Source organism: Trichomycterus rosablanca, chromosome 1, assembly GCF_030014385.1.
Source record: "Trichomycterus rosablanca isolate fTriRos1 chromosome 1, fTriRos1.hap1, whole genome shotgun sequence".
Lineage (NCBI taxonomy): Eukaryota > Metazoa > Chordata > Actinopteri > Siluriformes > Trichomycteridae > Trichomycterus > Trichomycterus rosablanca.
This window is the reverse complement of record NC_085988.1, coordinates 55,705,528-55,723,411: the sequence shown is the minus strand read 5'-3', so window position 1 is coordinate 55,723,411 and position 17,884 is coordinate 55,705,528. Positions and strand designations below refer to the sequence as shown.

The 17,884-nt window shown below is 39.5% G+C and overlaps 1 protein-coding gene across 1 annotated transcript in view; it reads left to right on the top strand.

The window, feature by feature from the left end:
• Positions 1-1,143: 1,143 nt before the first annotated feature.
• Positions 1,144-17,884, top strand: part of cacna2d1a (calcium channel, voltage-dependent, alpha 2/delta subunit 1a) — a 106,778-nt gene continuing 90,037 nt past the window's right edge. The window contains exon 1 of the mRNA XM_062994659.1: positions 1,144-1,469. Coding sequence (XP_062850729.1) covers positions 1,381-1,469 — 89 coding nt within the window. The 5' untranslated portion in view covers positions 1,144-1,380. The remainder of the gene's footprint in view (positions 1,470-17,884) is intronic.

Sequence of the window (17,884 nt, the reverse complement as noted above, 5' to 3'; positions counted from 1 at the left end):
CTATCTATCTATCTATCTATCTATCTTTCTATCTAAAACAGACAATGAATGAATAGTCAAGTCAAGTCAACTTTATTTATATATCGCTTTTTACAATAGACATTGTCTCAAAGCAACGTTACAAAATCCAGGACCAACAGATACAAAACCTCCTGTTGAGCAAGCCGAGGGCGACTGTGGCAAGGAAAAACTCCCTGAAAATTACAGGAAGAAACCTTGAGAGGAACCAGACTTAGCAGGGCCTATCCTTCTTGGGTGGTCTGGAGGAAAGTTTAAATAAATAGGATTTACACAAATCATACAAACACAGAATTAAATGAACTAAAAGTTATAACTGGCAATAAATAAAGAAATAAATAATAATAGAGTTATTATTCGGTCTAGTCTTTAATAAAGTCTGTAGTTAGTTCTTGTCAATCTTGGTGCAGTTATTCCCAACCCGTCACATCTGGCAGAAGCAGCATCGTTGGCACTGCAGTCTCGACTTTAATCCTTAACCTTGGCGGGTAAAGAGGTTTCCATCAGAATGCCCTTGTGGTAAAACAATAGAGAATGTAGTTAATAATGTACAATGCTAGTTAAGTAAAACAGTTTTACAGAGAGTTTTAGACTCCGGCAGCCCTAATTATTACAGCATAACTAAACGGGAGAGCGAGCAGGTAACAAGGTCATGAAGGCTTTCACAGGACATCAGCGCCCACCTCCCCTACCCAAACTGTGATCGGACAGGAGAGGCAGAACGACAGCAACCCAACATCCCTGATCACCACAAGTTTCTATGAATAGATAACAGAGCTTAATTTATCACCACAGTCCACTACAAGACAACTCACCCCAGACAACTACAGTCAACGATTAAGAGCATAATTTATGTGTGGCTCTTAAAAACAATATCTAATATGGAAATAAAAAAAGACAATCCAGCTGATTCATCACATACACACTAGGGGACAAATCAAGCCTAGTGTATTTGTGTGTGTGTGTGTGTGAGAGAGGTCTCAGAGCTCCTTGTATGGTGGAAGAGCAGATCAGGGCAGAGCAGAGCTGGTGATGTGTGGCAGATGGAGGCGGGGGGTTGACTTCAGATAAGCGATCTGATGTGATGTGAGAGCAGGGTGCGCTCGCATAGTCGCTCCCCTCATACTGTCGGACTAGTGTAGCGTTTCATTAACACACCCCCAACACCGTCTCAATCTCCACACCAACTGCATTCGGATAATATTTATCAGTCGGAACTACAGAACAACAACTTACCACAAAGGACTAAACATCGGTAACTGCTTTCTAAACTCCTGATGGCGATGGGTGGCTTTCATTAGTACCACACAGGACGATCTGTGGGCTTGATCAGGGGAGAAAGGTTTTTAACTTGAGGACGTTATGGAGGCGCACAAACTCCAAGCAGTTATATTTATAGCGCTGGCTTTGTTCAGCTCTGTGAGTTCCGTCCAGTTTCCGGATTCTCTTCTGTAAGTAAAGCTTTTTACTATTATTATTATTATTATTATTATTAGGGGACCAAGCAACGAAAGTGCTGGAATCCTATTGTTTTCGTTAGGGTTCTTTTTCTTCTTCTTCCTGATATTATTATTATTATTATTATTATTAGATAAAACGTAGCGGACAGACCCAGCTGTACGGACATGAGCCTTGGTTAACAGGTAGTAGTCCTCCACGCTACTCAGGCACTCGAGCTCAGCCTGATTGGCCTGACAGTGGCGCTATAGAGTAGCATCAAACTTCGAGGTCCATATCTCCTACCCCCATAACATACTTCTCTTAATACTTGTCTCATGCAACTGCTTTTGTATAATACACCGATCACCCATAACATTAAAACCCACCTCCTTGTTTCTACACTCTGTCCATTTTATCAGCTCCACTTACCACATAGAAGCATTTTGTAGTTCTACAATTACTGACTGTAGTCCATCTGTTTCTCTGCATGCTTTGTTAGCCCCCTTTCATACTGTTCTTTAATGGTCAGGACTCTCCCAGAACCAGTACAGAGTAGATATTATTAGGGTGGTGGGTCATTCTCAGCACTGTAGTGACACTGACATGGTGGTGGTGTGTTAGTGTGTTGTGCTCGTATGAGTGGATAAGACACAGCAATGCTGATGGAGTTTTTTTAAACACATTACATTTACATTTTCAGCATTTAGCAGACGCTTTTATCCAAAGCGACTTACACAGTCTAAGCAATTGAGGGTTAAGGGCCTTGCTCAAGGGCACAACAGTGGCAATCTGGCAGTGGTAAGGTTTGAACCAGCAACCTTCTGCTTACTAGTCCAGTACCTTAACCACCAGGCTACAACTTGCCACTGTTACTGCTGGACTGAGAATAGTCTACCAACCAAAACTATATTCAGCCAACAGCGCCCCGTGGGCAGCGTCCTGTGACCACAGATGAAGGTCTAGAAGATGACCAACTCAAACAGCAGCAATAGATGAGCGATCGTCTCTGACTTTACATCTACAAGGTGGACCAACTAGGTAGGAGTGTCTAATAGAGTGGACAGTGAGTGGACACAGTGTTTAAAAACTCCAGCAGTGCTGCTGTGTCTGATCTACTCATACCAGCACAACACACACTAACACACCACCATGTCATTGTCACTGCAGTGCTGAGAATGATCCACCACCTAAATAATACCTGCTCTGTGGTGGTCCTGTGGGGGTCCTGACCATTGAAGAACAGGGTGAAAGCAGGCTAAAACAGTATGTAGAGAAACAGATGGACTACAGTCAATAATAGTAGAACTTTTAAGTGCTTCTGTATGGTAAGTGGAGCTGATAAAATGAACAGTGAGTGTAGAAATAAGGAGGTGGTTTTAATGTTACAGTGTATCACAAAAGTGAGTACACCCCTCACATTTCTGCAAATATTTCATTATATCTTTTCATGGGACAACACTATAGTACGGTGGCCAAGAAGTGCAAAACAAATTTACATTTCAGAAAACAAAATTACAAAAAAACAAAAACAAATTTACAACGAAAGCAAAAACAAATTTACAAGTGCTTGGGTACCCAGTGTTTGTAAATTTGTTTTGGCATATGTAAAAGTGTTTCAGCACTTGTAAATTTGTTTTCGGCATATGTAATTTTGTTTTCTAAAATGTAAATTTGTTTTGCACTTCTCGGCCGCACATTTCTGACGGAAAGGGTAGGTACAATAAACCGGAAGTGCATGTTGGGCACCTTACACAGTCATGAGAACAAAGGTTTTATTTATGGTGTTTAACATTTATTATTTTCATTCTTTATAATAATAAGTCAGAACCATATTTTAGGCAAAACAACGCACTCTGCCCACGGTGCTACTCATACAGCGGTGTATTACACAGGTTATGCTGCTATAACCAGCGCACACACACCGTTACTAAGAATAAAAGTGAACACTACTTAATATAATTAATTAAACAGCAGTTTCCTTCTGTTTTACACACATCACACTGTCTCCCATTGATAAAAATACGGAACAAAGCGCGTCCTGTATCAGTTCAATACTGAACGCGGAGTTTAGTTTCCAAATAAAGAAGGATTCTGTATTTTACGGGATGGTTGGTAACCCTGGTTTGATTGTCTCTTATATAGTGAGTGAGATAAAACACAGCGCCAAAGCTTCATCAGTCCTGCACATTCCTGCTGCTTTAATATAAGCTCCGATACACTGAGTCCAGTGTTACAAAAGTGAAACAAGCTTCAAAGCCTCGGTATCAAATGTTCCGTCTCTAATAAACAATGTTTTGTCCATTTTGTGTTAATTATTTTCATTATTTCGCTTTTGTTGTTTTTGTGGGAATTCCTTAGATGTTTAGAAGAGCGGACGGTAGATAGAGATGCACACGCCACGTCTAAACTTCCGCACAAACAATCTAATAACTTTCCACAAGAAAAACAATAGCGGGTCAACTGGATAAAATGATTTCCACAAACTAGACAAAACCTTGTTTATAGTCACCATCACAAACTCCGTTCACTTTACCGCTGAGAAACAGTTTGATTGACAGCAGGTAAGCAACACGCACTTCCGGTTTATTGTACCTACCCTTTCCGTCAGAAATGTGCGGCCGAGAAGTGCAAAACAAATTTACATTTTAGAAAACAAAATTACATATGCCGAAAACAAATTTACAAGTGCTGAAACACTTTTACATATGCCAAAACAAATTTACAAACACTGGGTAACCAAGCACTTGTAATTTTGTTTTTGCTTTCGTTGTAAATTTGTTTTTGTTTTTTTGTAATTTTGTTTTCTGAAATGTAAATTTGTTTTGCACTTCTCGGCCACCGTACTATAGACATGAAACTTGGATATAACTTAGAGTAGTCAGTGTACAGCTTGTATAGCAGTGTAGATTTACTGTCTTCTGAAAATAACTCAACACACAGCCATTCATGTCTAAATAGCTGGCAACATAAGTGAGTACACCCCACAGTGAACATGTCCAAATTGTGCCCAAATGTGTCGTTGTCCCTCCCTGGTGTCATGTGTCAAGGTCCCAGGTGTAAATGGGGAGCAGGGCTGTTAAATTTGGTGTTTTGGGTACAATTCTCTCATACTGGCCACTGGATATTCAACATGGCACCTCATGGCAAAGAACTCTCTGAGGATGTGATAAATAGAATTGTTGCTCTCCACAAAGATGGCCTGGGCTATAAGAAGATTGCTAACACCCTGAAACTGAGCTACAGCATGGTGGCCAAGGTCATACAGCGGTTTTCCAGGACAGGTTCCACTCGGAACAGGTGTTCGGCGTCATATCCAGAGGTTGGCTTTAAAAAATAGACACATGAGTGCTGCCAGCATTGCTGCAGAGGTTGAAGACGTGGGAGGTCAGCCTGTCAGTGCTCAGACCATACGCCGCACACTGCATTAACTCGGTCTGCATGGTCGTCATCCCAGAAGGAAGCTGAGGCACAAGAAAGCCCGCAAACAGTTTGCTGAAGACAAGCAGTCCAAGAACATGGATTACTGGAATGCCCTGTGGTCTGACGAGACCAAGATAAACTTGTTTGGCTCAGATGGTGTCCAGCATGTGTGGCGGCGCCCTGGTGAGAAGTACCAAGACAACTGTATCTTGCCTACAGTCAAGCATGGTGGTGGTAGCATCATGGTCTTGGGCTGCATGAGTGTTGCTGGCACTGGGGAGCTGCAGTTCATTGAGGGAAACATGAATTCCAACATGTACTGTGACATTCTGAAACAGAGCATGATCCCCTCCCTTCGAAAACTGGGCCTCATGGCAGTTTTCCAACAGGATAACGACCCCAAACACAACCTCCAAGATGACAACTGCCTTGCTGAGGAAGCTGAAGGTAAAGGTGATGGACTAAACCCAATTGAGCACCTGTGGCGCATCCTCAAGTGGAAGGTGGAGGAGTTCAAGGTGTCTAACATCCACCAGCTCCGTGATGTCATCATGGAGGAGTGGAAGAGGATTCCAGTAGCAACCTGTGTAGCTCTGGTGAATTTCATGCCCAGGAGGGTTAAGGCAGTGCTGGATAATAATGGTGGTCACACAAAATATTGACACTTTGGGCACAATTTGGACATGTTCACTGTGGGGTGTACTCACTTATGTTGCCAGCCATTTAGACATTAATGGCTGTGTGTTGAGTTATTTTCAGAAGACAGTAAATCTACACTGCTATACAAGTTGTACACTGACTACTCTAAGTTATATCCAAGTTTTATTTCTATAGTGTTGTCCCATGAAAAGATATAATAAAATATTTGCAGAAATGTGAGGGGTGTACTCACTTTTGTGATACACTGTATGTTATAGTGTATCTGATCGGTGTATTTACCACTTGAAACTACTGAATTACAACTTACCGCAAAATACTATTGCTGACTGGTTTCGAACTAAGCCAGATTTGCCTGATAGTGGCGCTATAGAGTAGCATTAAACTTCAATTTCTTTATCTCCTACCCCCTTATTAGACTTGTCACATGTTTAAAAAAGCCACAAGAACCATTTAGCTCCGTCCACTTAGATTTTGAGCTAATTTGCGTACCATGAAAAATCACACAAATTTTTGAGCGCTAACTAGTCTCTGGATTTTCACCCCACATGCACAAATCTGGTATAAAAAATGTTGAAATTTGTATAGCGTGTCATTGCAAGATGCCAGTCAAAAAACATGGGTGGACTAAGCCAAGCGTAAAGCTATGAAACTTCAAAGCCACATAGCATAGAAGGTTCATAGGCTTGGTGTTACTACAGTGCTAGGTGATGCTATAACATGCAAAATAAAGTTACTCAAACAAAGACTGTCTGATTAACATGAAATTTGGCATAGTGCTTATATCCTTCTTCAGGTTCTGTGCTCCTGACATCATATCCAAAATTACATGGCCATCACCAACCAAGCAGATTGCAAAAAGTATTTGACCACCAAAGAATTGGCCGATCACCACAGAATTTAGTCTCAGATGAGTACTGCCGTCAACATGATGTTGGAAAAAACAGTATTGAGCAGACCTGCCGACCCTCTTCTATTGCTACAACATCCAGCACTTTGATTGGCCTGTGACTATGCAGCCCCATACACAAAAGGGTTCGATGCACTGTGTTGACACACTTACCTAATCGCCAGTATTAAAATCATCTACAATTTGAGCCACAAGACATTTTCTTGGTCTATATCAGATGTCATAGTCTTCATGTCCTCTAACATCAATAGGTCTTGGCAACCCAACCACCTGTTGGCTCTTCATAGCTATTCACTTCATTTGCTTGTGAGTACACCTTGTTGTTTACTTCTACTTACAGTAATGATTTGGCCCTTATTAAAGAGACTTAGGTCTTTAAGCTGCCCATATCTGTTGCAGTCAACATGTGTATCATCAGCCCATCATTTAATACAGGTATATCCGGGATTGTGAAAAACACAATTGTTTTAAAATAGTCATTGACATGGCCCTTTCTGGGGGTGGTCCCAACATACCCTGGCTTACACACCCACCACTTTCTACCTCCTATTAGCACAATTCCTTTTCTTCCAGCTGCCATGCTCTTTTCCTGTCCTCCTGCCTAATTAGAATGTATCCTTCTGTGGCTAAATAAGATATGCTTTTTCCTGTTACTGCCCAGTTTGCACCTGTTAAAATGCTGTCCAGTTAGGAAAGCACCACAAAGACAAAGTCTGTCTTCTAAAAACTGCAATAATTTTACCTCCTATTCTAACTAAGAAAACAAAAGAATTAATCACATTTGTTTTATTGCTGTTACTATTGGCTCTGTGCTGGATGTATCATCATAGGTTCAAATGCCACCCAGTGAGCAGACACTCGCCCACTCCAAAATGATGTTAATTGTACATTCTTTTCACCCACAAGACCAGCTCACTATTTATAGCATAGATCTGGAATATTTCTGTAGTAGAAATTGCACTCAGGGAGAGGTGAAAGAAGAGGGGTGTATCTGTTTAAACGACAAGAGGGATTAAAATGTAAAATATTGTGAAAGCAAAGATGACTAAGAATCACACTTAGGGTGTGTTCGAAAAGCTAGGGAGCTGTCTACATAGGCAGCATTTTACGTCATCCTGTGCGCGCTCCAGAGAAGGAGGCTGTTCGAAATCCTAGATGCCTTAAAATCCTCACTACTGGCATCTTCATATTTCAATGTTATTTTGGCTCAAGAACGAGTGAGCATTGGATGCTGCCTTGGTGATCAAGGCAATCCCAGAATTCATTGCGGGTCGGCTGCTCTCCTCTCACAGAAAAATAAACATGGCTGACGGGGCGGAGAAACGAATGGAGTTATTATCAAACGTAAATAAAATATTACTGATTTTTTTGTATAAACTTGTACCGAGTGTTTTTATTTGCAAGTTCGGGCTTGTCAGGAAATTTAACCGTTATCGGTACATGAAGTGAGGTGTTATTTTAACGTTAGCGTGCTGTGATACCTCAATCCATTGGTTTTACAGTTTTTCTCAGTCGATTTGGTTCATTTCTCAGATCAGAATTGAAATTCTCAAAACTGTTCATTCAATCTCCACATCTCCTTGTCACTTGTGCAGATCATAATAGCATTTCTCATTGTGTTTCACATTTTGCAAATGCTTTTGTACATTCATGCAAATGGTCATGTACAATTGTCTGCTGTTTTTTGCATTATCAATTGCTTATGTCATGTTTATCAAAATGTGTTCTACTGATTGTCTGTTGAATTGTCTTACCCTCCAAAACATTTAGGCTTTGGGTCATTGCCTAGGTCATTACATGCAAAAGTGCTGAACATGTTGTCATAATCTCTCAGGCATAATTTGTACATTTCTATGAAATTTTTATGGTAAATTTTGGTAATTTATCATAAATTGATTAAATTGTTCTCAGGTGAATCTTGGATTTCAGTTAAGAAGAGGAATTTGTGAAGGTTTAGATCAACCAATGGTCAAACAGCTCTCAACCATAGGTCAGAGGTACATCTCATGAACCTTCAATTGACAAACATATATAGACACAAAACATTGCAATGTCACAAAGTCTCACAATGAAAAGACAAGGCCGTGTACAGGGTGAACAGCCAAGAGCCAAGGGTAAGGCTGCGTGGTGGAAGGCTGAGGGGACAAAACAGAGGAAGAGGTAGGAAAGTCCATGCCACTCTAACACCATCAGGTGTATGGTTTGCCATTCATTATAGAATGCTGATGGAATTCCTCCCACCCTACTCCCCATTCCTGAACCCAATTGAGGAGTTCTTCTCAGCCTGGAGATGGAAGGTGTACGATCACCAGCCGCACACCCAGATGAACCTGCTGACTGCCATGGATGCAGCTTGTGAGGATATCACAGCAGATGCCTGCAGAGGCTGGATTAGGCACTCCAGGAGATTATTTCCACGCTGCATTGCAAGGGAAGATATCCAGTGTGACGTGGATGAAAACATGTGGCCCAACAGAGAGGAGCGTCAGGATGTATAGAAAAGAAAGCACTATAATTCCTTAAGTTGTTTTCTCAGGTTTGTTTTGAAACTTTTGTAAGTTTCTAATTTTGTAGTTTTTCCTTTGTGTTATAAAGTGCTGCCAAACAGTTGTCTGTCTTTCCTGAATTTCTATCTGATTTTTTTGTCAACAAATTGCAGTGCGAACAATACAGTAAAAGAATATTACTGTATAAATTTGATTCCAGTCCAATTTCTTGCTGTCAGTCTCCCACATACAGTCATGTGTAACTTTGTGTTCTGTGTAAATTTGTATTTTGTGTGTAACACGTACCGTTTCAATTGATATGCCACAGAATGTGCAGTGTTCTTGTAATCAAAAGCTTAGCTAGTTTCCATCAGAATATACTTACAGTGTACACTGTTGCACTGACAACATGACTAAGTATTTTGACTTCCTTGTTCATAGGCAATGACACACAGACTAGAAATTCTGATGGCACTGACAAGTTGATTGACATAAATATTTGCTTTTGAGGCACAAACAAAGAATTGTGAGCGAGGTACGTGCTTTTGCAGGTATTTCATTGAGTTTTGCTGTTTGCACTAACTGAGAAATGCATTTGTTGTGATGCCAATGTAAATCATGATGTGAGAAATGTACCAAATCGACTGAGAAAAACTGTAATGGCAAGATGCTAAACGTGAAACCCGAAACCCATCGGAATCGCTAAGTAGTGCGTTTGAATAACCTGCCTTATAAGTCACTGACTTATTAGAATCCTCTCTACTGAGGCAGCTGCCTATGTAGACAGTAAGACAGCAAGGCAGCTCCCTATGTTTTCGAACACACCCTTAGTATCCCTGCTTTTCTTAATGATGGAGAGATACTACTTTACATTTCTACTACATTTCTGTTGTCATAATACTTTTTTTCATTGTTACAATTGTTTTCTCCATATGTTTAAAAAGTGTGTCACAAAATCAACACACTACTATAGTGTTTATGCAAAATGCCTCATTTCTCTTGGATTACTAATTTCTAACAGTAAATAAGAATAATTAATTTTTTTGGGAGAAAAACAGCACAATTCATTTAGAAATGTATTAAATATATTTAAAGAAACTGAAGAATGTACAGTCATTGCATGTTTTTTGGGGTTTGGCATTACTTATCGAGTCAGATCTGCTCAGCTAGTCATTTAAGCATGAAAAATTACTATTGTCTAATTGATTTCTGATTTATTTTACCAAACAACATTTTAGGTGTTTTTTTACAGTAATACATTTTGCAGATTTAATTTGTTTTGAAGTGACAAGTCAAGCAGTCTACATTTTTCTCATCACATGGTGCCGTTATTCAAAATATTCTGTTGTGTTTAGTCACATTTGTCACTTGTGAAAATCAGTGATTTTCAATCCAAATGTATGGATTTCAATCCATGTATTTAATAAATGTTTAGTTCTTAACATTTTTTAGAAGCTGAAATTAAAATGTACATTTACAAAAAAAGGCTTTTTGTGGTTCTTTCAGGAAAAAAAACATAGGTGATAGTCTGTATTTAATAAATTAACACAAGAAGGCATTCTACTTGTTTATCTAAAGCAGAGGTCACTAACAGGCGGACCGCGGTCCGGGTCCGGACCCAGAAGCTGTCCCATACGGACCCGGACCTACAGCCAAAACAGAAAGTTATGATTTGAAACCTGACGGAGCGCTTCTATTTTAACCGGCGCAGCTTTTGTAGTCTTTACGGTAGCGGTTTAGCGGATGAGAAAACGCACAGACCAATCACGTGACACCACTCAGCCAATCAAGTCTGTGCATTCCAGCCGGTAAACACTGCGACTCTACAGTGCAGACAGATGAGAGAGTTAGAGGCGAGTTACATGTGAAAAGACGGTGGAAAGAAAAAGAAAGATAGCGAACGTAGAAAAAACGAAGGGAGAGATACAGACGACTGTGCAGGAGAAAGTTGAGAAAAAGACGAGTGAGACAGGAGACAAATGGCGCTCTCCAAAAAAGAAACGTGTACAGCGAAAATACAGCATTTAATCCGTGATGGAGAGACTCATTTCTGTGCTCCATCACTGGAGCACAATTTATTTTTATTTTCTCTTAATTTGATAAGAGAAAGGTTTGATAAGGTGGGGCGGTCCGGGTCCTCTCTGTGTGGAGTTTGCATGTTCTCCCCGTGTCCGCGTGGGTTTCCTTCGGTGCTCCGGTTTCCTCCCACAGTACAAAGACGTACAAGTGAGGTGAATTGGAGACACTGAATTGTCCATGACTGTGTTCAATATAAACTTGTGACCTGATGAGTCTTGTGTAATGAGTAACTACCGTTCCTGTCATGATGTAACCAAAGTGTAAAACATGACGTTAAAATCCTAATAAATAATCAGACATCTGATTTGACAGTCAGTTATTGATTACATGCAGATGTTGATACAACTACTAGGCTACTTATATATAATATATATCAATATATATGTTATATATATGTTATAATATATATATATAGCAGTGATAGCTCAGTGGTTAATGTACTGGACTATTAAACAGCATAGTTCAAGCCCCGCCACCACCAAGTTGCCACTGTTGGGTCCCTGAGCAAGGTCCTTAACCCTCAGTTGCTCATCGTGTTTAGCTCATTGCGTAAGTCGCTTTGGATAAAAGCGTCTGCTGAAAATGTAAATATATATATATATATATATATATATACAGTATATATATATATATATATATATATATATATACAGTGTATCACAAAAGTGAGTACACCCCTCACATTTCTGCAAATATTTCATTATATCTTTTCATGGGACGACACTATAGACATGAAACTTGGATATAACTTAGAGTAGTCAGTGTACAACTTGTATAGCAGTGTAGATTTACTGTCTTCTGAAAATAACTCAACACACAGCCATTAATGTCTAAATAGCTGGCAACATAAGTGAGTACACCCCACAGTGAACATGTCCAAATTGTGCCCAAATGTGTCGTTGTCCCTCCCTGGTGTCATGTGTCAAGGTCCCAGGTGTAAATGGGGAGCAGGGCTGTTAAATTTGGTGTTTTGGGTACAATTCTCTCATACTGGCCACTGGATATTCAACATGGCACCTCATGGCAAAGAACTCTCTGAAGATGTGAGAAATAGAATTGTTGCTCTCCACAAAGATGGCCTGGGCTATAAGAAGAATGCTAACACCCTGAAACTGAGCTACAGCATGGTGGCCAAGGTCATACAGCGGTTTTCCAGGACAGGTTCCACTCGGAACAGGCTTCGCCAGGGTCGACCAAAGAAGTTGAGTCCATGTGTTCGGCGTCATATCCAGAGGTTGGCTTTAAAAAATAGACACATGAGTGCTGCCAGCATTGCTGCAGAGGTTGAAGACGTGGGAGGTCAGCCTGTCAGTGCTCAGACCATACGCCGCACACTGCATCAACTCGGTCTGCATGGTCGTCATCCCAGAAGGAAGCTGACGCACAAGAAAGCCAGCAAACAGTTTGCTGAAGACAAGCAGTCCAAGAACATGGATTACTGGAATGCCCTGTGGTCTGACGAGACCAAGATAAACTTGTTTGGCTCAGATGGTGTCCAGCATGTGTGGCGGCGCCCTATTGAGAAGTACCAAGACAACTGTATCTTGCCTACAGTCAAGCATGGTGGTGGTAGCATCATGGTCTTGGGCTGCATGAGTGTTGCTGGCACTGGGGAGCTGCAGTTCATTGAGGGAAACATGAATTCCAACATGTACTGTGACATTCTGAAACAGAGCATGATCCCCTCCCTTCGAAAACTGGCAGTTTTCCAACACGATAACGACCCCAAACACAACCTCCAAGATGACAACTGCCTTGCTGAGGAAGCTGAAGGTAAAGGTGATGGACTAAACCCAATTGAGCACCTGTGGCGCATCCTCAAGTGGAAGGTGAAGGAGTTCAAGGTGTCTAACATCCACCAGCTCCATGATGTCATCATGGAGGAGTGGAAGAGGATTCCAGTAGCAACCTGTGCAGCTCTGGTGAATTCCATGCCCAGGAGGGTTAAGGCAGTGCTGGATAATAATGGTGGTCACACAAAATATTGACACTTTGGGCACAATTTGGACATGTTCACTGTGGGGTGTACTCACTTATGTTGCCAGCCATTTAGACATTAATGGCTGTGTGTTGAGTTATTTTCAGAAGACAGTAAATCTACACTGCTATACAAGCTGTACACTGACTACTCTAAGTTATATCCAAGTTTCATGTCTATAGTGTTGTCCTACGAAAAGATATAATGAAATATTTGCAGAAATGTGAGGGGTGTACTCACTTTTGTGATACACTGTATATAACATTCCGGACCTTTGCTTCAAGAAATGTTCTCTAACTGGACCTCTTTAAATTTTAGTTGAATACCCCTGATCTAAAGGCTTAAATGCATTTGTGGCATGGGTGTGACTTCAGAAGTAAAAAAAAAATTAATTCTTTGTTAAAATTGTAAGCTTATGTTAAAGCTGTTAAAATTGTACACTTTAGCTCAAAGAAATTAGTTTTCACAAAAATGTTTGACATACTGGATATTTTTGAGATGTAACATCCTAATGACATAGAAATTGTATTTTTGTGGAACAATGTATCACGAGGGAAACATCACTGATATAAAAAAAGATGAATGATTGTTGTGTTGTTTATGTTTTAAAATATCTTAATGTTTTGCAATAGCTCTCAGTGTGTACTATTAATATATTAAAAGCTAATATTTGTGTCTGTGTTAGGGTTGGGCGGTATGACGATATTACCGTATACCGCGGTATTCAAAAATGGTGACGGTATTCAAAAATGGTGACGGTATTTTTTAAATGTGAAGCGCCGAATTTCTGCTTCAGGTTTACCTTGAAAACTGAGACTTTAGGACATGCGCGCATCCACAGTGAGGGAGGGGTGGGAGGGGTAGGCGGTTGGAGCTCGCTGATTGGCTGTGGGGTGCTTACTGGTGATAACACAGAGAGACGAGTGAAGAGCCACACTGGCTAGCGTTAGCTGTGAGCTAACAAGCAGAAACTGAAAAACGGCTCGTCTTTTAATTTTTTTAAATCAACATTTTTTATCAGTTCAACCGGAAATGAACACAAGCGCGTGCATGCGCGGACATGTACTTATTTACTAAATATATCTTCAGTGTAAATCGAGCACAAGTGTTGAGAAAAAGGAGCAAACAGTAATAATAACGTTACGCCCAATCCGCTGTTCTGACCCTTGTCTGCCATAGATTTTCCTGCCTATGTAAGAACTATTTTTTCCTAAATAAAAGCGCTATATTAAGAAAAAAGAACGTCTCACCTGTCGTGTAATGTGAATTATAAAATATATTGTCTGGCCCTTTAAGAAAGTGAAGCGCACTATAGGGCGTAGGGAGCGAGTGTGTAGGGAATAGATCGGATTTGTACCGTTTCTGTGTTCGTGTTTTGCACTGAGCTTGTGTGACATGTAAAGTAGCGTTCTCGTTAACCACTCAAATGTTTGGACTTTGAATTATTTTAACATTACTTTACATCACCGTCATCGCAACATGAACATTTACATTCATATTTTTTGTTACGGTATAGAACTTAATTCTGGATTACAGGCATAACTAATCGTACACGTTCATACACTTTTAAGAAATATCTGTAACTATAAACTAAGCAGTTAACTTTTGAAATATATTGAAGTGTTTAGCCTGCTATTATTCTGTTTTGTGTGGGCAGAGAGAGATTACAATGCCAAAATGTTATGTGTTAATGTTTGTGTTAAAGTGTAATTGATACACATGCATTTATACTTATGCGTATTTATTATAGATCCGATAAGATAAGCAATGTTTGACGTTCAGATTGTTAAATCTTTTTATAATAAAACATTGAAGTATTGTAATTACACTCAAGTGTGTACACTGTACAGTTTGTCCGTGACACAAACCCCCCCCCCCCAATCCCCCCCGCCGCGGTAATACCGTATACCGCGGTATTTACTGAAGACGGTATGACGGTATGAAAATCGGCAATATCGCCCAACCCTAGTCTGTGTAATATATTAGTAAATGTATTGTTTTATTTTAGAATAAGTTAAAATTTTTGCCTATTGCTTTATTAAGTTGTAAAATAGCATTGATGTTCAATGTCTTTAATGTTGTTCATACAATTTATTAGTAAATGTATTGTTTTATTTTAGAATAAGTAAAAAATTTTGCCTATTGCTTTATTAAGTAATAAAATAGCATTGATGTTCAATGTCTTCAATGTTGTTCATAGATTGAAGTTAAGTTAATAGGAATTATAACATTCTTAGCAGTTTTTGTACATAACTTGTCTTTATAACACAGAAAGCTTTTCTTGAATGTCTTCTGCTTTTGTAATGTTTAGTTTAAGGACAAGAGTGAAAAAAGTTGAGGCTGCATTTTATGGGTATTACAGTCTCACTCCTGGCTTTGATCAGTACAGAATTAAGTGTCATGTTTATGCATAAATGCCTAGGGTAAAATATACACTGTATTGCCAAATATTTGGGAAAACCTGACCAGAATGTTGTTTGACATCCTTTGGAAAAGCATGGGCTTTTAGCGACGTTGGCCAACTATTTGCAGTAAAAGTATCCACTCTTCTGAAAAGGCTCCAGTAATCTGTACCAAGTCAGTTTAAAGAACCTTTTTGAGGTCAGACTGATGTTGGACAGAAGGCCTGGTGCAAAACCATGTTTCATTTTATTTCAAAGGTGTTCGATCTGGTTAAGGTCAAAAATTTGTGCAGGCTTTAGGCAAAGGGGTACAGATCAGGGGCATAACTACAGGGGGAGCAGGTGCACTGGGGCCCATGGCGGGGGCCCATGGCTCACCTCACTGCCCCCGATTGGCTGCACTCGCCAGGTCGTTATTATTATATTACAATATTTTTATTAAGTAAAATTAAAATAACTAAAACTGTGCATTAAAAATACCAGAGCCAGGATTATATATATGAAATTTGTTGAGGGGGCCCCATTTTTTTTTAGACTGGGGCCCATGAGCTCCTAGTTACCCACTGGTACAGACATTGTAAAACAGGAAAGCCTGTGTCCCAAACTGTTGCCACAAAATTAGAAGCACATAAGTTATTTTATATAACTGTTTTATAATCGTGTAATCCAGCAATCTGAGCAAAACACCTGAGTTTAATAACTGGGTAAGGTGTTCATATTCTTTTGGTCAGTTAGTGTGGGTGGTTGAAATACACACATTGTACTGGATCTGCAGGTATAAAAGTGTGTCCCTTTACTCTGTTCTACTACAACATGTCCTGCTGTGAGTGTGTGTGTCTCTGTATGTGAGAGAGAGGCAGACAGAAAGATAGACAGGCAGAGACACAGAGAGAAACAGACAGACAGACAGACAGGCAGAGACAGACAGGAAGGCAGGCAGTCAGAGAGAGAGAGACAGATATACAGAGAGACATACTGATACAGACAGAGAGACAGACAGACAGAGACACAGACAGACAGACAGAGACACAGACAGAGAGACAGACACAGACAGAGAGACAGACAGACACAGCATACGTGCATCAAATGAATGTATGCAACACACACACACACATACAGTAAAGCTGACCCTAATGTGTTGTATAGGCGAGCATGAATAGACTGTGTTCAGTGGGACTGATGTGTAGACTGATATAGATTCTGTATCTGTTCAGGCTGCTGTTTCTTAGGCTGACAAATGTTTTACATTTCTTAAGGTTGTTTTATTTCCTTTTTATATTTTATCACAACAAATGGATGGCACTGTTATTTATAAATTTAAAACTTTTTGAAAATGAAACACTGTTTTTATTTGTTTTTCATGTTTTATTATAAAAAGGACGTTATATTTCTTTAAACTAATATTGGTCAAGCTAAATTACACATGCACCTCATATACACTGTGACGTCCACCCTGTTATGTATTAGGTTGTAACAGGGTGGACCATAACAAAGTGGACATTCTGACATAAAATTAGCCATTAGCTAGAGAGTGAGCAAAACCATGCTAGTATAAAAGTGAATTCAGACAAAGATTTTTTTTATGATTACTTTTAAAATTATCAAATCGTATTGCTTTTTCTCATACATTCCATAACAGGGTGGACATGTTATGGTTGACCATATAAGACTTTTAGGATAAAATTTGGAAAAAACAGCATTAAAATAAGAAGTTAGCCACTTACTTTCCACAGTTGTATTCCCTCCAAAAAGATCATGTGAACGCCAGGAAATGATGTCAGTATGTAAAACAGGATTTCATTTTAAGAGACAGTAGTAAGAAATAAAAGGGTGGACAGCAGCTTGAGGGACGTGTGAAAAACCCTTATAATCAGCAATAAAATGAAACTCATTAAGAAAAAAAAATCCAAGGTTTAGAGGGACTTAAGCTAAATCTTTTAAACAGTATTGAAAGACATGTTTTCATGATTAAACCTCATATATCCATCACGTGTGGGTTTCCTACGGGAACTCCGGTTTCCTCCCACAGTCCAAAATTGTCCATGACTGTGTTGGACGTTAAATTTGTAAACTGATGAATCTTGTGTGACGAGTAAATACCGTTTCTGTCATGAATGAAACCAAAGTGTGTAAAGCATGATGGTAAAATCCTAATAAATAAGTAAATAAAATACCAGCCAAGGATGGTTCCTAACTTTGTTTTAAACATTATTCAATACGTTATTCACATACAGTAGACCCTTGACTTATGAATTTAATTGGTTCCGAAGGGCTGTTCTTAAGTCAACATGTTTGTTAGTTAAACCTATTTTTTCCATAAGAAATAATGTAAATAGAATTAATCCGTGCCAGACCAAACCACCCCCTTACCTAACCTTTCTAATGTCTTAAATGTTTTTTTGTTATAAATACAAGTATATTTTCCCTTAAATCTTAAATTATAGAATAGACATTCCTGTAATAAACAATAATAAACAACAATACACAGTAGTAC